Source organism: Amblyomma maculatum, chromosome 9, assembly GCF_055883805.1.
Source record: "Amblyomma maculatum isolate TAMU_Amacu chromosome 9, ASM5588380v1, whole genome shotgun sequence".
Taxonomy (NCBI): Eukaryota; Metazoa; Arthropoda; class Arachnida; order Ixodida; family Ixodidae; genus Amblyomma; species Amblyomma maculatum.
This window is the reverse complement of record NC_139352.1, coordinates 72,305,077-72,326,821: the sequence shown is the minus strand read 5'-3', so window position 1 is coordinate 72,326,821 and position 21,745 is coordinate 72,305,077. Positions and strand designations below refer to the sequence as shown.

The 21,745-nt window shown below is 43.5% G+C and overlaps 1 protein-coding gene across 1 annotated transcript; it reads right to left on the bottom strand.

Annotated features, from left to right (window-relative positions):
- Positions 1–662: 662 nt before the first annotated feature.
- On the bottom strand, positions 663–20,598 carry LOC146179396 (chitin deacetylase 7-like). The gene is made up of 5 exons (XM_084580185.1): positions 20,518–20,598; positions 14,078–14,370; positions 12,290–12,502; positions 2,849–3,076; positions 663–1,981 (listed from the first exon to the last, which is right to left on the bottom strand). Exons 1-5 carry the CDS (start codon positions 20,596–20,598, stop codon positions 1,468–1,470), a joined length of 1,329 nt encoding a protein of 442 aa, XP_084436311.1. The 3' UTR covers positions 663–1,467.
- Between the last annotated feature and the right edge of the window lie 1,147 nt (positions 20,599–21,745).

Genomic DNA, 21,745 nt, shown 5'->3' with positions numbered 1-21,745 from the left:
ATATGAGCAGCTTGTATATCATTGTTTGATATAGTGTTGGACAGTGTGTATAGTATATAGTGTGTGATCCTCAGTTTTCGGAGCTGCAATAAACTTCTCTTCAGCATGCTATCTTGAAAGACCAGGTATGAAATGATTTCAATTGTTCACACCTCGCGTTTACCATGCCTACGAGCTGTGGCCCCTTGCCAAGTTTTCCGAAACGGCGCGAAGCGGTAAGTGAGCTGTTCCCCTCTCCAGTTTAATCGCCTGTACCCTTTAAATTCCCCTCTACTTCGCTCTGCTCCCCGTCCGGAGGTGTATCTCGGATGGTAGATCAATCGCTTAGCATGCGAGAGGTAGTGGGATCAATATACCCAGCACTTGCAGATCAAAGTAAAACACGAAATACAACGTGGGCAATGGACTAGCGACTAGAAAGTGCGCTTTTTTAATTTTTTTTTGCTGTAGAATCCTGTAAGGGTTTTTTGCACACAGGTTACTGAGTGGGTGTATTTGTTATATTCAGCTGGCTGACAAAGAATGAAATATTCTTTAGCACATTTAAGTTTCTATGACGGTCATAGGGCAGAAAATAATATCCTATCGCGATAAGAAAACAAGAATGCAGAAGTAAAAACTGATACATTGATTGATTGATTGGAAAACATTTATTCACCGGCAGAAAGTGGTTTAAGGTGAGTTCTCGGTCGCGCTAGATGACGGTCAGCCTGTGGCTAACCGCGACCTCGTTGGCCCGCTCCACTGCCCGGAGTTGGATCTCCGGGTCGGAGCTGAGCAGCACGGCCTCCCACTGCTCGGAAGTTAGGAGCTGAATTAGGTAAACTTTTTATTTACTCAAAGTATCATGTTATGCTTGTTTTTATTGTATGTTGCTCGCGTCTCAGCGTAAACACTCAGGAAGAACGAACGGTCAAGCGAGACACGCTAAATACACCAGAAGCATTTATACAGTCTAAATGACAACAGACACTTCGACACAAGACACACATAGAAAGCCAACTCCAACACTACAACCTCACTGCACCGCACAAGTACAGAACTGAGCATTCCCTAAAGGATAGCTAATTTCTCCCCATCTCTACCCGCCCTCCCAAGGGGAAAAAAGGAAGCAATCGAACAATGCATTCGTATAGCGTTCAATGTTTCTTAAGCGTTCCGGAAACTTCTGGTTGCGATACGTAGAGTATGCTTCTATGCTTTGCATCAACTTTCACCTCTGTCGTATATAAGCAATGGTGCCAGTTACGTCGTCCTGCTTTGACTTCAGTGCCTTGACGTCGGTGCACTGGGGGAACGGGTAGCTGGGACTTGTGTGCTGGAGAGATGCACTGAGCACTGCAGCTGACTGTAGAAGTTGGTGATTCCACCGAACAGGCGCGATCACAGCTGGGGCCTTTACGGAGCGGCGCAAAACTAGCCCAGAAGCCGGCGGTACGCCCACCCAACCGAGGCTTTCCTGATCAGTTACAAGATATGAGAGTTCTTTCGGCGTCCTGAGGCAAACATAGGGATCGAAAGCTTAGCGGCAACGCAGATGAAAAACAGCAGGACAAAGCACAGCACAACGGACACTGCGCCATAGCTTTGGTCTGCCGAGGTAGGCTTAGCGTGATCGCTTGTACCCTCCAGCTTCACATCATCAATCCATGGGTATTTGCTTGGACAAGGCCTGCAGCCAAACAGGTACTTTGTTTCTGGGATCGAAGACTGCGGAAAGTTGCACGTGTGAACCTCTGGACAGTGCCGAAACTCAGTGGCTCTCGAACAAATTTTCTGCGAGTAATTTCCCAGTGGTTTGGGGTCTTGCATGAAATTCACCACTTCTTGGATGGTGACAAGGAACACATCTTTCTTGGTGAGCAGCCAGTCGATGAAGGACAGATAGCCCTTCTTGCGCTCCGGTTCCCACAACCAGTTTTCGTGGATGAACAACGGAAACGGTGCCCTGTTCGTTTGGTAGAAGCGTTCAAAGTTAGTCCTGTGGGAACAAAGAGATGAGGGTATTAAAATAAAATGAAAATTGATCTTGTAAACGAGAATTTATCTTTGTTCACTCTTGAAGTTACATTAAGCGTAATATTTTGTTCCCATATTGTTTCCCTGTTACCTAGAAGACATGCATGAACAGATGCTAGCATAAATTGTGCCCCCCCCCCTTTATAGAGGGACATATGCATGCATATACCACATATGCGCAAATAGTCACGTACAATGACTTCCTTTTTTTTCGTTTTGATAACCGTACCGATGATATTCCAAATTCGACAGAGCATCATTTTGAACAACTAAAATGAATATCAGGTTCACACTGTTCGAACGCGAGGTTTGAGCTCCGTATGGCGTACCATCGGTACTGGCTTGCCTTTCTTTATTAATTTAAACATAAATTTTATAAATCCGCGCGTTTTAAGTCTGGTATTGCCAGTATAAGGATATGCACCAACATCTAGTTGTTTTGTACTTGTTTCTGACAGGTGGGAGTCAGTTTGAAATAACCCTACTGAAAAGCCAAAAGTTCTACAGGGCAATAACCTCATAAAATCTCATCTAATCGCATAGACTCTCATACGGTTCACATCACTATTACAAAATATCGTGCATAATTTATGATAATATGTAAGAAAATATGAGACCTTATGCAAATCTATGCGACTTGTATGTAGTTTCTTATGTGAATAGAGTGAGATTGTGTGAGAAAATGTGAGGTTAATGTCTCATACAATTTTTTTTCTGTGGGGAATACCTTAAAAGGTGGGCCAGCAGAAAGACGGTGGTTCGATCTGAGATAGGAAATAACAGCACGGAGCGCGTATCATGCACGTCACACTGTGCTTGGGTCGTATACCTGAGGTAGTTGAACATGTCGGGAGTTGTGTTCGGCTGTGGGCGACACCAGTCTGGCATCGAGCCGAAGCACTCGACGCGTGTCCCGTTGTCAGCCAGCGTGCTCAGTACAAACATGTTCATGGGCACCAACCACAGTCCATTGAAGGCACCGCTGGGACAGATAATGTTCTCACAGCCTCGCACGCCGTAGTCCAAGGTGTAAGGAAACTGCGGGAATTCATTTTGCCTGTAATTGGGAAGTGAGACAAATTGCATTCATCCTGTGATGTCGCCATGCTTAGCGCAAGCAATTAACCCTGGTACTGCCCCGATGAAACAAAATGCATGTTTTACGGCTCATGTTGAACATTCAGTGCAATGATACGTCTGTAAGTTTTAAAGATCTGTTAGAGTCCCTTGTATTAATAAAATTGATTAAGTGCACTCTTAATCTCGTTCCACATAGGTTTCAGTTATAAGTGGAACTTTCAAAAAAGTTCCGCTTATTAAATGGAACTTTTTTAAAATTTTCACTTATAAGCGGAATGTAGGTGGAACCAGATTAAGAGTGTAGGAAGTGACAGCTGCTAGGAACCTAATATGAACGAAGGCGAACATACCGAGTAGAGGTCCAGATAACTAAAGTTAGGAACTGGGCTGCCAAATCGGACGGGGTTTGAGCATATCAACCATTTCAATGCACTGTGTCTTACCTGTTTATACACACAGTAGTGTAAGGAGGCGATCGCTTTAGTCGTACTGATGGTAAAGTGTTTAAAATATCGTATGCAGATTATGTGCTCTTGTCCAGTTATTAATATCTTAAAAGTGGATGTTGTCACTGCGGAGGGGGGGGGGGGGGGGGGGGGGGGCAGGTGACGCGGGTTTGCGTTGCGAAGAAAGCGGTAGAAGGGGAGAGGTGGTGTGAATAGTGCATGCGCCAGCATTCTGTACACCAGTTAGCGCGAACACATGCCCATATAGCATCAAATATAAGTCATAAAGGAGTTTTCATAGGTGCAGGTAAGAGCACCGGTGAAGACGTTCGAAGACCTCAAAGTGCAAATACGGCAAACTAATGACGCTACACTCTTAATCTGGTTCCACATAAAGTTCCAGTTAGGAAGCGGAACTTTTTTTTAAAAAGTTCCGCTTATATATGTGGGGCAGTGTTCCAGATAAAGCTAGACTGTATATGCGGAACAACGTTCCAGTTAAATTTTAAGGGTTTTATGCGGAGCATGCATGTAACTGGAAAACCGTTCCACGTATTCTGGACGTTGTTTCAACTTATTTGCTGGCTTCTCTCCTCGAAATTGATGCCTCACAGGGGTGCCCAACTTGCTTGGTGGTTGAGCCATTCGATGGCTTCCCTTCTCGAAGTTGCTGCCCGGCAGGAGAGCTCAACTTGGTTGATTTTCTCGATTGCTGCTCGACATCACTGCTAACAGGGGAGCCAAATGTGCTCAAGCAGCAATTAACTGCATTACAAGAGCTCTTGTACCTGTGAGACAAACGTTTCCACCGTCGACATTACTTTTAAACTGAGAGGTATTCAGTGTTTAGTGTTTACTTGACCCCACATATGCTCAGAATTGTCTTGTGTTAGCTGCTGCTGAAGTACTTGCAATCACATGAAACTAACGTGCAGGTGTTTCGTGAATAGCAGAATGAAATAATTAGAATTATGTTGACTAGGTAGAACGATCAGCAGAAGACAGTGCATAGTATAAAAAAGTGAATAATGCTTCAAAGTGAGCCTCAGTTCGCAAGCCAACATTTAGACACGACTTCTCTTCAGCTGGGCATGACAAATATCATGGGCAGGGTTCATGTACGTTTTGCCTCAAAAAGAAGAAATATGATCAAGGGCAGACGAGCAGAGCAAAGAATGAAAGAATGCTTTCTTAAGGATGGTTTTTCAGTACTGAGAACCCATGGTTCAATAACTTGGAAAATAAAATAAGGAGGCAACAGCAGGAGACAGAAGAGCAAGGCTAAACTGCACTGTTGATATACAAGCGCCCATAAAAGCCTACAGAACAGCAAAATTAAAACAAAAATTAAACTGCCGCAAATCTAAGCATACATCAAGGCCAGACTGGTGTTTTGATCGCTTCCTTGTGTGACCTTTACGATCAACCCCTCAACGCCGGGCAGAGCCTTTAAATAGAAATAAATCTGGCTGTCCATTGTTTTAGACCTTAAAAAAACATTTTACATTTCCTTGCTGCTGTTGCCTTTTTTATTTTCCTTTTCAGGTAATCAGATTTGTCATCCCGCGTAAGGTAATTTATAGTTTTTGGAAACAAGTTTTTGAGAACGTCTGAGACCAAAGCATGCAACTGTTATGAACCACAACCGTTATGTGTAGTGAGACACTCGATTTCGGCATAATAAAGGTTGCATAAATGATGCCCTTTATTAAAATATATGCGTACACAAATATTGTGTCATATCACTACTAATGCTTGCATGCGAATTATAACAAATATGAGTAAACAGTTGAACGAATGCAATCATAAATATTCATGATCTCCGCGAACTGCAAGGATGAAGAGGTGACATCAAGAATAAGCCTTTATATGGGATTCGCACAGTAATGTTTGCATATTTTTATTCACTAAAATATTTTTTATCGTTAGATTATATAGCGATATTTACGGTGTGTTTCGTGATTTTAAGAAATGAGATGCAATATCATTGAAAAGGCAGAAGGCAAGCTGGGTTAGTGGCCTAACCGTAATGGGAAGAAAAAATAACATGGAAGTAATAACTGAAAGAATAACACGAGGAAATATGAAAATTAAGGAAACAATGAGGATAATATGTAGTGGCTGGCTTGCTGGTTCATGGTACAGAAGTATAGAGTGCAATAGTGGCAGGGACAAAAAAAAAAAGGGGATGTAAACACAGTGCCTGTGTATGCGCCCAGATTTCTTGTTCCTGTCACTAGTGCGCTGTATATTTCTGAACCAGTAGGCGGCATGAATTTTTAAAGTAACTATTCTTGAAGTAATTTGAGTAAGAATACAAAGGCGTGTGTGACTCAGAATTTGGTCACAAGGTATGTCACAAGTATCAGTTGGTTTCTTGAGCATTTCCAAAGATTTCTCATCACATGCGATCATGGTCATTAGAGGTCGCCACATTGCAGATCAAAAATTGCCCTTTCACAATAATCTGTAAACCAAGTTGTTTATGTTAACAGAAAAAGTGGACTCCAGGAACTGCTCACTTAGATTTGCTGTTGGAGCCCATTTTGTGGCTCATAAAGCAATTAGTACCTTAGCTACGGCATATCAAATATTTGTAGACCTTGAATAAATAAATCATTTAACTTAGCAACAAAAGTGTGACTAACTTTCACGATAATACCTCAGTGGCACTAGAACATTTCGTAATTGGCACGCACTTTGCACCTAGATTAGTTCTATAGAACAGATTTCAGCTTTGAAGTCATGAGATATATCTCAATTGGCTGACATTCACAGAGCACGGTTTGAAGTAATCGCAAAGGTTGGCCAAAAGAATTGGGGTATGCCAGTGTGATGATGAAGTGCGTCGTCAAACACAAGAACAAAGCTTGTTCAATGCTAGTTCCGCTGTTAAGCGAACAGTATGTTTCCCACACATGACTTAGTTCTTCCTCTGTCACAGAAATACACGATCCATGTGAAGCTCCTTCCGAGTTTGGTCCCTTCAACGAAAAAAAAAAAATAGAAATGTTTCTTTATTGTGGTTATAATAATGGAAATAAGATCATCAATTAATAGCATTATTTGTGACAATTAAGTGCTGGTTTATATATTATACAAGTCAGTATAATATAAACCGTCTCAAGTCAGTATATACTGTCTCTCGTACATGAAGCAGATATTGAGTTCATATTTATGCACCGCACTTCGATACAGAAACTTTCTTGCTACTACTGAATTTAAGCAAGAAGAATCAAATATTAGCGGCAGAAGATTGGTATTTATGCATTGCATTCTCTAGTAAGGCTCCGTGCCAGCCACTTGGAAGGGTACACAATGCAAAGTAATATTCGTGACATTTTCCTTTGTATGCAATGATTTGTGTGTATTGCATTTCAAACCAAATTGAATTTAATAACCTGTGATGAGATGGAACGTAGATCTTCTGGGGCAAAGGGAGCTGTCAGAAAGAAGTCTTCAAACTGTAGCTTTTGATTCCCTTCGATGAGCTTAGCTTCCAGTATGTCCACCGTAGCCTCAAAACGAAATTTTGGCTCAAAAGTAAGCTGAAATCGAACAATAATCACGGACAGCAATGTACCAACTTTTGAATCCTTGGTTCTCTACTAGAAATATTTATTCATTATTCTCAGCAGAACATACACCTCCCTGCTATCACCTATTGGCCATGTTTAGAACAGGTCTCCATATAGCAAACAAAATTGGATAATTTTGTACCTTTATTTTTTGTGCTTCATAATTTTTCTTTGTGTTATTTATTATTATTTTTGTACATCGATACTTAGCATCAGGAATTCCATTAGCTTTCCATTCTGTGTAATTTGACATTATGAGCAATGTTTCGAATTTGAATAATAAAATGGTTATTTCGTCGATTACACACTAAATTTTCTTCATTAGCATAATGAAGCATTGCCTTTTCATTGTGAGCATATTGAACAACTTTGATCCCTCCTTTTCAAAGGTTTCATTTCTGCAGCTATAACAATTAATTGATCAATTAAACACACTAAATGTTTTCGTTTAGCATCATTAAGTATTGTCGCATTATGAACATTTTGACAACTTGGCAGCTTTGAATACCTCTTTTTCAATTATTTTAATAATCAATTAGACAGTACAAATATTCATGATTACCGTCATCAATCATCGCCTTTTCATTTTGGGCATTTCGACACAACTGAACAACCCCTTCCAATTTGATAACTTTTTAATTTCCTTAATATTTCATTATAATGATTTCATTAAATCGCCATTGCATATCATACCACAGTCAACCATTACTAAATACAACGATAAATAACTACGATACTTTTTTTTTTCAACGCAGCCCTCGGTTATTTCCCACAAGCGTTGCCGACAACTACAACGCCGATGGCTTTTCGGCCGAACAAGTTGTATAAGCTGTCGCTGAAAACTTACTTACCTCGCCTGGTAAAGTTCCATGCACCACAGGCGAGTGTCCTCGTAAAATACACCATTCCAAGGGAAATGCCGCGTCGGTCAACAGTTCCACGGTGCGTTTGAAGCCACATGCATGTGTGTCATTCAGTGCAGCGACCTCTTCGTTGCCCACTTATATCTCCTGCCAAACTTGGTTGGTTTGAGGGGTTTAACGTCCCAAAGCGACTTATAGCTATGAGAGACGCCGTAGTGGAGGACTCTGGAAATTCCGACCACCTGGGGTTCTTTAACGTGCACTGATATCGCACAGCACACGGGCACCTTGCTTTTCGCCTCCATCGAAAAGCGGTCGCCGAGGCCGGGATTCGATCCCGCGTCCTTGGGAACAGTAGTCGAGCGCCGTAACCACTGCACCACCCCGGCGGGGTCCTGCCAAACTTTTTTTTGAAGAATAATGTTAGAATGACGGAGTGTAACGAGATATAAAACAGCTGTGAAAATGTACATAACCACAACCTCATGCACGCAAGTAATATTACTTGTCGACTAATACCAAAAGTTACCGAGGAGATGATGCTTTGTACTTGAGTGATATATCATGACCAATTCAAAAATAGACTAAGATCCCAACGGGGTACAACTTTAATCCTAAAGACCCAATACTAAATCGATCAAAGTAAAATGAGCCCGACAGCATAGGTAATATACCTGCACAATTCGGTGTTCTTTTTATCTTATATGGATTACCACAGCAGCGCGACACAGGCTATCGAGGGATGCCTTTGTGGGCATCTCGGTAAATTTTTACCATGAGGGGTTCTTTAACTGACTTCGCGCAGCCCATGGGAGACACGATTTTTGCCTCCATCGAAATGCGGCCGCCGCGACCAGGATAGAAGCTGTGTACTTACATCCGGCTACCTTTAGTTCACTGCTTACATACTGACTGCGCTTTCTGTAAGGCTGCTTTTGCGAAAAGTTTGTAACAACGAGCAAAAATCAAAGGACGACTTGCATCCCACAGCATATCATTAAGGTGTGCGAGAAGTCTTGGTTTTTCGCGAGTTAGGGAAATAATACTATCTGTTTGTGACGAGCCATCGCGATTTCAAACTAAGCACAACGTTTTCAAGCAGTCAGCACTTACCTAGGCACTAGGCCGGCTGCAGGGTGTCGTGGAGGCACAAACCTTGCGTGTTCTCAATTCGCTTCTGACATCAATTATCCGCTGCCTTCTGGATCATAGGAACTATAGGTGTCGAAGTCGCAATAGTCAATTTTAACGGAGCTTGGAAATCAGTGAGCTTTCGTCTGACTTAGGTGCGACAAGAAAGGAAGAGCACTGAGGAGCGCAACAAAACGAAGTCGCGTGGTTGATAGGACGCCCTGATTTGTGGTCATCGGGAACGTGACCATGGCTTATCGTGATGAAGCGCTTCGCGCCGCTTTCGTTGTCACACGCGGGTCGCCCTCCTGCTGACGCGTATACTGCGTGTGAACTGTCAAGTTTCGTTAGCTATCTTTCAATCTTCGGCGAAGCTCGGGCTCGGCGTCACGGAACAAAGCGCACGGTCCCTTCTACCTGATAGTGGCAGGTATGCTGAATGTTTAGTGTGCTTAGGGAGATTGAACTTTATGTGGCAAGCGTCGTGACGAGCTTTTTCGAAGCCGAGGCTCACTCACGTACGATAGGTAAGGTGACTGGAACGCATGTGCTAGTAGCGTGAATCACACGGTTGCAAAAACTTGTTACCAAGCGTTCGTTCGCGCAGCTTGCTGAGCAGGAACTTGTGGAATAGAGAAATTCCATGTTCTCGCCGGCGTTTTGCGCCAAATAAATTTATTTGGTTTTGCTTATGAGTTTTAGCAATAAAGCAACTTGGCCTGTAAAATGGAGGGTTTCATTTCCACCCACGCACGCGGCGGCTTGCTTAAGCCTCCATCCATGTTGAGAAAGATTGCCGCGCACGCGGCGGCTGATCGCCGCTGCGGCGAATGTGATAATGAGGGCGTCGTACACAACTCTCAGAGTGCCTCAACCGGAGTACCAATTAATGTTCGAACCCAATCGTGCCAGCCGCGTTTGCATATAGAGGCGAAACGTAAAGTGCGCCGGTGTGCTGTGCCGTTGTCTCCGCGGTTAGCCCTGGCAGCGCGCTCGCAGCTGACCGCAGATGCCATGGCTCTACAGTGTCTGCGCGCATATATACCAAACCCAGGCGATGAAATGAGCGGCGCCCATCCAAAGCTGCTGGCCTTCATTATTTTAATTCTAGTCTAACAGACCTTATATGCAGAATCTTTCCGCAGAACGTGGCATCAGAGAGTTTTCCGCAGAATTTAACCAAAAATAGTGTTCAAGCTACATTTAATATTGGCAATTCAATGGTGAGCTTCAGATGGTGGTGGCCAACCACCAAACACCATTTCTCTAGTGCATTGAATTATGTGCACGAATATTTTGTCCCTCAATTTTTTTTGGATTATGTATATTTACTAGGCCTTCTTCGACATTGAATCATCACAGCATTGCGGGTCGTCTGGCAGTAATATTGGAAGACGAAAACGTTTTTTTTTTTTTAAATTCAGCACTCGAAGCGGCTTCTTCAAAAGCAGAGTTCCTCTTCCGGTTACGAACAGCCGGAAAAAATAAAAAGAAATTTATGTAATAAAAATCTGCAGCCCCAGAATATACGAGACATATACGACATCAGTGTACGCGAAATAGAACTGTACCAATAATCAAGATAAAAAGAAAGAATCCAAATCAAGCCTAATATTTACATGTCCGTTACTGTAGCCCTCGTTAGTGCCAAATATTATGCAAATGTCTTTGCTCTAAATGTCAAGCCAATAATAAAAAAATCTCAAATTTGAAATCAAATGTATGCTGTGCGCTGTGTGCATCAAGGGACAAGAAGTAGAAGCTGTGACAGATTTTCTCTTCTTGAGCTCCAATATTACCTCGGAAGGAGACTGCAGCCATGAAATTAGGAGACGCCTGCTTCTGGGAAAGAGAGCAATGGTTAGCCTTGACCGCCTAGCAAAGAGCAGAGACATTAGTCTGCCAACCAAGATCCGTATAACTCGTGCTATGGTCTTTCCAGTTGTGATGTATGGATGCGAGAGTTGGACTGTGAAGAAGGCTGACCGCCGAAGAATTGACGCGTTTGAATTGTGGTGCTCGCGAAGACTCTTGAGAGTTCCTTGGACTGCCAGAAGATCAAATCAGTCGATATTGTCGACCATAAATCCTGACTGCTCATTGGAGGGTCAAATTCTAAAGTTAAAGCTCAGCTACTTTGGTGATCTGATGAGAAGAGAGGAGTCGCTGGAGAAAGATTTGATGTTGGGAAAGGTTGAGGGTCGCCGGAGAAGGGGTAGGCAGCGAACGCGATGGTTAGATGGCATCCCCGAGGCACTGCAGATGAAGTTATGTGATGTTAGGAAGATAGTGAGAGACCGGAAAGCGTGGCGTGACATGGTTCATCAGGTCACGAAGAGTCGGACACGACTGAACGATTGAACTGAGTGCGCCGTGTAATGCTAAACACATTTTGTGCTCTACTGTAGCCACTCAGTCAAAAAACGACATCTGGTTTCGAATGGAAAATTCCCAATTGTGTTTGCTCCTTTTGTTGCACCAGTGGGCATGGTCCATATTCCAAATGGTGCCAACTGCTTTGAGAGAAAAACACAAGCGTAAATTTTCCAGTGGAATAAACTTTCTTTTTCGACATTGCAGGGTTTACCTGGAACGCCACGTTTCTTTCGAACACGTTGCAGGTAAGTAGAACGCGCTGAAATTGGAAAACCGACTTTCCACATAGAGCTGAAGTTGGAAAAACGAGGTTCCACATAGAGCAAACTGATAGCGTCTGGTTCCAGATAGATTATCTGTAAAAAGTGATTTATGTGGAACTTATGTGGAACTGGCGACGTTTATGTGGAACCAAAATTAAGAGTGTACAAATGAGCTCTAGTAGCGGTGTCAATATGGCAGATGAATTACGTCGAAATATGATGATAAGTATAGTTAAGTGGGATACCGTGGACTATGAAGGCAGTTTCCCACCAACGCCATGCTTAAGGCTAGTTTAAATATTTACGCAGCGACATAGTAAACATTTCTCAATTTCCTTCATCCTGCAAGTTGCATGTCAAATACAAATTACCAGAATGCGAATTCATTGGGAAAATGCTCTGTGTTGGCATTTCAGTGGGAGCAAGGACTAGAGGAAGAATGCAACGTATATTGTGGCATGTCACTGTAAAGCAGCCGCATGAGATGCTGAAAAGGAAAAAAAAAACGGACACAAACAGTCAAACATGCACACCTCACGTAGACGGAAGAATCATAGAGGAATCCGTGTTTCTGCATCATGGCGTATCCACTTCCGGGCCCGATCTCAAGGAAGGGTGCCCTGGCTCCCACCATGTCCTCCTCGGGGATGAGTGCGTAGTCCCTCAGCAGGTGGCGCACGCCCACAAATTCTGCCTCCCAGCCAGCGACGTCCAGTGTGCGCCAGTAGGTCAGGTTATCAAGGTGCCTGCGGTTATTCAATGCTATTGTGCAGTGTAGATTGTGTCATACTACCACACGACTATACTCGGGGACAACTTTCTGTGGCAGTGTGATGGAAGCTACGGAGCCGAAACGCACCAGCTCACTCCGCACAAGCATATAGTGCCTCCAGAAATTTCGCAGTGGATGCTCTGGAATGTTAAACCATTACGGAACTATTAAACTTATTATTGTATCAGGCTTAAACTACAGGACTAGTTAGTACGGTGGGAGTTTAATAGACAGTGTTCATGTCGATGGCTGCGCGGCCTGTCGACAATCTCGTAAAACGCAAGAGTGTAGGCGGGGCCGGTGGGATGCGTCGGCTGCTTTTCTCCGCTCATTTCTGCGCGCGTTCGTATCGCTTGTCTGCTTTTGACAGCGTACGTCGTGCGCGTTGCCGAAACCGCAGCCGAAGCCAGGTACTTGGAACTACATGGCGTAGTAATACAGTTAGGAAAGCCCGGCCCTCGTAGCTTTGTCTCCATTGCCACAGAAAGTTGTCCCCTAGTATAGACATGCAGCAATGGCTACCACATCGTGACCTCAAAGCATTTAGGTTCTCCGAAGTCTGCATGCGGCCGGGTGTCGCGTGACAGTCCACGCTACAGGCAGTAACGTGCCGTCAGGATCAATTCCGAATTCCTTCTTTCAGATGAGTAAAGCATAAAAGAGGATGTGGTAATTCACAGTGATGCCAACGTGGAGCTCTGAAGCGGAGGCACAAAGTTGACACCACACGGTTTCAACAGGCTTTGCAATTTGTCAAGAGATGCTTTTTTTGCTTTCTCAATTTTGCACTGTTTAAACTCTGCAGAAGCTCTGGCTTTAAGTTCTTAATTGCAAAAGCGGCCATCAGGTTGCCGGTATCAACCTTGCGAACCGAAATATAAGTGTTCCTCAATTAGGATGCACCTCATTTAATGAGAACGATAGCGGCAAACTTCCATCGAAGTTACCACAATGCTGCCACCGCGGTAATAAGATATGTGAAGAGGTTTTCATGAATGTGCAGTCATCGCTCTTACTCCAGGGTTAGTGCATTCACACTATGCTCTTAAGTGCGGTCACCGCTCTTACACCAAGCTTAGTGCATTCACACTATGCTCTTAAGTGCGGTCACCGCTCGTACTCCAGGGTTAGGGCATTCACACTATGCTCTTAAGTGCGGTCACGGCTCTTACTCCAGGGTTAGTGCATTCACACTATGCTCTTAAGTGCGGTCACCGCTCTTACTCCAGGGTTAGTGCATTCACACTATGCTCTTAAGTGCGGTCACCGCTCTTACTCCAGGGTTAGTGCATTCACACTATGCTCTTAAGTGCGGTCACCGCTCGTTCTCCAGGGTTAGTGCATTCACACTATGCTCTTAAGTGCGGTCACCGCTCTTACTCCAGGGTTAGTGCATTCACACTATGCTCTTAAGTGCGGTCACCGCTCTTACTTCAGGGTTAGTGCATTCACACTATGCTCTTAAGTGCGGTCACCGCTCTTACTCCAGGGTTAGTGCATTCAAACTATGCTTCTTTACTTGGGATGCAAATATAGAGTCCTCACTCACGTGATCGAGTGCAACGCTATCTCGTTGCCCGCACTGTGCAGTTCGTGCACGAATGGGTAGACCGTGTATCCGGCTGACATGAAGAAGGTGGCGGCCACGTTGCAGCCGTTGGCCAAGTTGCGCCGCTTTCCTGGCGCCAGCAGTTCTCGGTAGAAGCCCATGTTTTGCTCGTTGACGGTGTCGTCGAAAGTGAGCATCACTAACTGCGGCATCTCGGCAGCAGTCAGATTACCCGGAGGATGGGTGCTCATGCACAGGCAGTTATTTTCCAGGCGGCATCTGCTCGGGTCGCACTGGGAACATTGCCCCAAGTCGAAGGTGCAGTGTCCATAAAGAATTAATAGAAAGAAGCTCGCCGCTCTTCTCATTGCCTGTATTAAAGAAAGGGGGTCCCAAATTGAACAGCATTTAGAACTCACTAATCCGAAACTGTCCGCATTGTGAATCTTGGGTCAGCTGTTCGCGGAAACAAGTGTGACAGATACTGCACCTTTCCCTTCATTTGAATCAATTATTATTATTATTATTATTATTATTATTATTATTATTATTATTATTATTATTATTATTATTATTATTATTATCGGCATCATGAATCAGCTCTAGGCATTTCGCACACCGTGGCTGCCAAACCCAGGCGGAAAAGGACGTCTTACCTATCGATGGAATATGTACCGAAATTTACTGCAAATCGGGTCCACATAAAGGCGTTTGATCGTTCTGCTGGGGGCAATTGCTTCCTGTCTTTTTTTCTGACATACTCTAAAGGAGAATAGTGACTTCACCCTCCAACGAAGAGTAGTGGTTTCGGAACTCAGGATAATCTATGGGGTCGGCTCGCTTTTGAGCCAAGGCAAAACACGGGGAGATTGTTGTCCTGAACGAAAGAAAGAAGCTAATGGGGAATGTCCGCTTTTGAACGAGGACGGAAGCTAAGGGGAATATTAGTTTTTCAGCCGAGGCAAGAATTAAAGGAAATGGATGCATTTGAATCAAGGGAAATAATTAAGAGAATGCTGGCTTTAGAGCAAATAACGGCCAAAATGAATTGACTACTCGGTTTTAAATCCAGGTAGAATGTAAGAGAATGCTAAAATTTTATTCTAGAATTAACTAGTGTAAATGTGGGCTTTTGAACCAAAGCAGAAATTATGGCGAATACGAGCAAAATGTTGAGCCTACGGAAGCCATAAGTGTATTGCGGGCTCTTGAACCGAGATAAAAATAAAGCTATCACTGATGCCTAACACGTGGTAGAATTCAAAACCAACATCGGATTTGGAACCTAGGCAACCTGTCCCCTATGCACTGATCCAAACAGTACTCCAAAAATAAGTAAACTTCTCACTTACTCTAGTAGCTGGAGAAAATGGCTGTTTTCTGCTAACCACAAGTCCCTGCCGTAGTACGCTAAGGTGCTCAGAACATACGAGTTACAGCCATCTGCATGTGCTGGGGAGATACACCGAGCAGCTGCTTCGAGCTATAGTGTCATGATGTATCCGCTACCGAAAGCCTGTAGCGACATGCGAGGATTCTTTCACGAGCAGCACTTCCTGTCACAATCTGCTTTCAGGTCGGTTCAGTGGCCCCATACATATCTGGCTTTCCTGATGTGCTACATTCTCAGTCTAACTGGATACAGCTTCATTGCATTGGAACTGCTCATTAGTGTTAAGAAACTCCAAATTCCCTCTTCCTTTCGCCTGACCAGCTGAAACCGACGGAGCATTGAAGCTTGAGCTCTGGCGATGATCACTAAATCAATGCCACACTTTGGCGGCGTTGTGACCTATTCTAAGAGTGGTTAGTGCACGTGTATGTATTCGCTAGCTTTGTTGGGAATGTTTGACAGGTGCATTAATATAGTTTTCCTATGTATAACGTTTGCCAAAAGTGTACAGCCCAGGGATTCTGCTTCTGAGCCTTTTCGTGGTACTGATTTATCGCTTGTGGACGTCCGTCCTAGTGGGCATGGTAGGAAAAAAATCTTACCATCACGAGATTCGGAGCACAGGAAAGGCATTACAAGCCGCAAGAAGTGGCTCAGAGGTGGACCTCCTGGACTCTACACTTTTGATAAAGACTGTACTTTAGGAGCGCTGTTACGTTCGACACTTACACACTAATGAGACAGAAAAGTCGCTAGGGGACATTTTTTGTTTTGATGGTACACGCAAAAGTGAGCAAGATTCGAACAGGAAGGCTTCCCGCGCTGTAGTGGGACGCTTGCGGAGCTGTTGCAAGCCATATTTTTTTCTGAAAATATACGACAACTAGACAGCCTTCAGCCTGCGCACAAGTGACTTAGTTTTACACGCGAGAATGCGGGAGTTGACGAGGACGTCAGCATCTCGATCACAATGCTAGAGATTGGCTGTTAAGCAAGCGGTATGTTTGGCTGCAACCATGGCCGGCTGTTCTCTGAACGGGGGTGCATTATAGCGGGTGCTATAATCTTTCTGAATGGAATCTTTCACGGAATCTTTCTGAATGGTTGTCAGTTCTTTACAAGTGTATATGTTTCATACATTTTTGAAGTGCGGGGAGATTGAGATGCAAGATGCCATGAATATCTATCGGCATCATGGAACTTTATCACGTATGTGAGACATTTCCCAAGTAAGCGAGGTTAATCAGTATTCACCAAGTTAACAAAGAACTCCTACAGTGGTTTATTTATGGAATGTTTGGAATGATGATGCGGTATTCGCAGAGATGCGCGGCTCGTACGTTGCAGCCCAGTGGTTTCAGTTACTAGTTTGTTTATGTTTTCCATTTCTGTCAGTATGCCATAAAAAGAAAAAACTGCAACTGGGAACGCCGAGCGCAACGTTTCCTTCTCTTTTGCGTTCTGTGTACGCGCTGGAAAATGAAGATACGTGCACTGGTAATCAAGTACAAGACACCATTACTAACAATAAGAAACATTAAACAGCTAGACCTTCTGGACCAAAACGAGATGCTCGTGTGCAGCTGCTGCGCACTAAGAAATGACACGCGCGGATAGGCGGCAAGGACAACAAGATGCTATGTGCGCGGTGTGCGGATGGTAGACGGAGACGATTGAACATATAATTATGACTTGTCAGGTACCTTTACCATGCCACCCTAGCCGGGCTACTAGGAGCCTGGATTCGCTTTCGGACAACCACAAGGTGGGAACGCCGTCTACAGTGAAATGTCGTAGTGGGATGGTTATAGAGACAATAAAACGTCGCTCTGATAACAGCAAAAGACTAGCAAAATAGACAGTGTTGATCGTATCGATGCCACGGCTGGACAGACTTCTCCACAGTAATGACTTAGGACCTTTCATTGTCTGCTTATTCTAAAGGCAAAGATCTTTACAACCAATGTAATTCAATCCGAAAATGTCGTAATGATTTCAAGCTCCTGCCGACGAAACAGATCTGTTCGCGGTGGAGTGAGTTGTAATTCTGCTACTAGCTATGTGTTTTAATTTGTTTATTTCTTCAGTGCGCCATCACGGCATCACGCCGTGCTGACCCGACCAGGTCCGGATGCTATCGCGTAGAAAAATCATTTGCCTAAACTATAGGATGGCCAGTGTAAATAAGAGGCGTCATTTACAGACAGCCATCTCAGATGGCATATGGCTAATATCTGCAATACAGTACTAACAAGTTCTGTGCTTGGCTGCTTCCACAATGAGAGGTCTTATGAAGGCAAGCGTATAGAGCTATATGGGGCTGTTATGCATTCAAGGTAGGGTTGAGAGAAGTGATGAGTTCATTGATATTGAACTTCATACGGGTTCTTTATTTTCCAAATTTTCACCCCGGTATTTCTTTATTATCTCGCTGTGGCTGGAATAAATAAGCACAAATAAGTGTATGACAAGAACCGAACGAAAAGAATCGTAACACCACCACCAACCACTGTTTCCGAAAAAAAAAAAAACGATGAGAAAACAAAGCACAATAATTTCTCCGAGAAAACAGCGGGTGGAAGAGGCGATCTCGTATTTCTCGCTTTTCGCCTGGTTACGCGGTTAGAAGCCTATGTTATGGTTAAAAGTATCAGGTGCCAAATATAATTTTTTTAAAAGCGAAGGGTCATACACTCAAGCGACAATGACTGGCCAACTTCTTTGCTTCGTTTCTCCCCAAGCAGTATTGCAATCACCTGGTCTTGTCCACACGTGACGCGAAATTGAAGAAAATTGCACTCAAAGCTCTGTCATTCCCCCGCTTTACTTGAGTTTTTAATTTTGGTGTCAGGGTTTTGTGTAAATACTCTCCGAAGCCCAAGTCGGCAATTTACCGCTGCCATTTCAAGCCTGCCGTTTTGAAATGCCAGACAGTTGGTTATTCCTTGTCGCTCTTGAACTCATTCAAAACTTCAAGAAATGAAAGACTGAATTATAATAGGTGGCCGCCATCGACAGAAGTGTTAGGGATTATTACGAAATTTTAAAACCACACTGATGCTACTTGCAGGTGTACGTCCTTCGTAATCCCGCCTAACCGAGTTGTGAGGGTAGCCGCATTCATACTGTGAAAAAAAAAAAAGCCAAATACCCCCTGAAACTAAAATTATTAGAAAAATAAGGAATACTCTTATTATACCGTACCTTCGTTAAGGTATTGACCACTGAATGATAGTACTCAGTACCTGAAGCTTCCCTTTTCTTCAGTTATGTACGACCACATGTGTACAGCAAGCGCTACAACTGGCTGTTAATTCCAATTTCGCTTGTTACGTAGGGATGTAAGTTATAGAAATATATTAGAACAAGTTATCAGGCGGCATGCGATGCATTTATAGCAATAAAACACTAACAGAGGGCGGTTATTTGAACAATATTATAGAGCGTGCTGTTCAGTCTCGCTTCTGCAAATTACATTTTATCGCATGCAAAGGGTACTGTAGATTCAGATATTATTGAATATGATTTGATGTAGCAGATACAATTTGCAGCAGAGGCTGATGTCACTTGATTGATTGACAGTATTCAAGAATAATAAGCAGCGCCACAGATAAGCCAAAGTAGCAGCTGTAAGGACTCCTCAGTGATCAAGCATTGACACGGTACCACGTTTTCTGTATTGAGCGCTAGTTGCTAGTTTCAGATTTATACTTTGTATTAGTTATTATAACACAAAGAACTTGCATGCATCTGTAAATGTTCGCAGGACAAGCAGAGCAGCACATAATCATTGCTCATCTCATTGTTTTAGTGATGTCAAGCGCGCTGTTGTCCCGTCTGTCTGAAAAATAACACACACACACACGCACGCACGCACGCACGCACGCACACACACACACAAACACACACACACACACACACGCACGCACGCACACACACACACACACACACACACACACACACACACACACACACACACACACACACACACACACACACGCGCGCGCGCGCGCGCGCGTAAGCATGTCGATCACGGGCTGAATATTGCAAGGCTTTGCAAATTCTCAGCATGACTGTGAAAACTACAACAGTCGGCATCGGCTTCACGTTGTACTGTCATCTGCTTGGATATGAATTCTGCAATATGAAGCCCAGTGTTATTTACCTGTGACCATCACTCTTAACGAGCAAGCAACATACTTGTATGTATGTGAATTCGTGAGCAGGCTTGTACATAACGATGAAGCAGACTTGGAACTGTTTTGTTAAGTGCCATATTCAATTGTTGCTTACTTTTATTTCTAAGCAGCCTCGCTTCAGTGCAAACTGAAACCCTGTGCTGGCTGCAAAATTTCGTTTTGCCTCCTCTTCAGGGGATGGTTGCAGGGCGTCGAGATAAGCTTGCCCAGGTCTGTACCTGGTGGCACGAACTCGATGCCATTGAGTCGGAGCGCGCGATTAGTAGAAGCTGGCCTCTGTTCTTACTATCACTTGATGGCAATCCGCTTCCTATATATGACCCGACAGAACTTGCGAACTGTGTGTGATTGCTTGTATTGGCTTCACACAACGGCGTACTCGACGCAACCGCTTATAAAGTCAGCACCGGAGGAATATAGGTTTATTGGGTGTGCTCTTCAATGCTGTATTACACATCATTTTGGGCAAGAATAGAAAGGACCAAGAAAACAGCACAGGAAGAATGATTAATGGATGAGGCTGGAGACGAGGCCCATCCCAGAGGCAATCCTGGTTTCATCTAATGGATCAATTAGTCTCCTGAAGACGCTTTAGAAAGTAGACTGCTCCCGGTGAAACCAGTGCAGCTAGTCCAGTGTGGTTTTGCGGCGTCGCATGCCTATTACTCCGGACGAATATATGGCTCGATATAAATTAGTCAGCAAAATATAAAGAAAGGCAACCTAAAAATAAAAGCTATATATAAAAAAGAGGAACACCGAAGAAAAAAGTTGGAGGGAGGAGTGCTTGAGGTTTCCGAGTCCTCATTTTGTGCATATTCGTCGAAATCTCTTATGAGCCTCCATACTTGGGTGATGGTGAACTCTAACACATCCTTCTTGGTAAAAAGAAAGACGACGACGGGCAGGAAGCCGACACTGCGTTTCATTGCCAACAGTGTTATCAATTTTCCGAATGTCCATATGGCCTAATATAGATGTCTCTTTCGTGTCATAAAAAAAAGTGTTTCCTTTTTCAAAATCTTTTGAAAAATAGTACATTAACGGTACGCTCTCGTGAGGACTCGCTAAGAATTTTATTAGTAATAGCGCTTTTCCTCATCTTTTCTACTGAGTTGGCCTCCCTCGTCTGCACTTTGCTTTGACGAAATAATTAAAATACCGGCCCTGAACGTCAAAAAAAAAAAGCTCAGATACTTACAGATTGGTTTAGAATTTGTTTCACCAATGATGCGTCTCCTATATTACATTATTTAATTATAATATATAATATATATTTATAATAGCTAATTATAATGTATTCTAATATTATCTATCGAAGAGCGACTATATGACCACAGAATCGGGGGGTCTGACTTCTGTAATTCTCAGGTCTGGATTTTGCAAGTTGAGCTAATGGAAGTACTGCCACCTTAGTGGCGTCTTCGAGTTTAACATTTTAAGACGATAATTAAGTGCCATGAAAAAATTTAGTAAGGGCTAATAAAACAAGCACTCTATACTGGTGATTTACGCAACGATTTTCGCGTGCGCTCTAGGAAGTCGTAGAAAAACAGAATCGCCGCCAGATTTGGCCGGTCTCAGTTGGTAATCCACATCGAATATTTGGTATTACGGGCAAGGGATACTGACAGCCATCTCGAATTATGGGGAAAGCAGCACATTGTTTCATTCATTTTTTTTTTGTTCATTCAGTTCTTTTTTTCTCCAAATACCGGCCACCCCCATAAGCATTATAAAGGAACGAAAAATACATAAGGTTTTCATGAATTTGATGAAAGGTGAATTAATTGGGTTTAAATATGAGATACGTTACAGCTCTCCGAATATCCTATCGACCGCGATCAAATCACCACTGACAACAGGAATCCCAATTACTCTTTAAAACATGCTCTCCGGTTTCGCGGAGGATACTCGCTCTGGGTTGCCGACTGGAATGCACCGCACGACTTTTCGATTGCGCTTGCGCATCATCTTGCCTATTCAGGCGAAAGCCTTTAATGGCTCATGCTGTCGTCGACAAAATGTGTTCCGCAGCGGCTCTGATTGGCTGAGGTGGGATGACGTCATAAAAGT

Bases quoted from the DNA above. Each gene is read 5' to 3' on its own strand.
- LOC146179396 (XM_084580185.1), bottom strand. From the start codon at position 20,598: ATGAAACGCAGTGTCGGCTTCCTGCCCGTCGTCGTCTTTCTTTTTACC. The intron at 3,077-12,289 runs GTGTGCATGTTT...TCCCAATTACAG, and splicing joins GATTCTTCCGTCTACGTGAG to GCAAAATGAATTCCCGCAGT. The intron at 1,982-2,848 runs GTATACGACCCA...TTGTTCCCACAG, and splicing joins GACATGTTCAACTACCTCAG to GACTAACTTTGAACGCTTCT.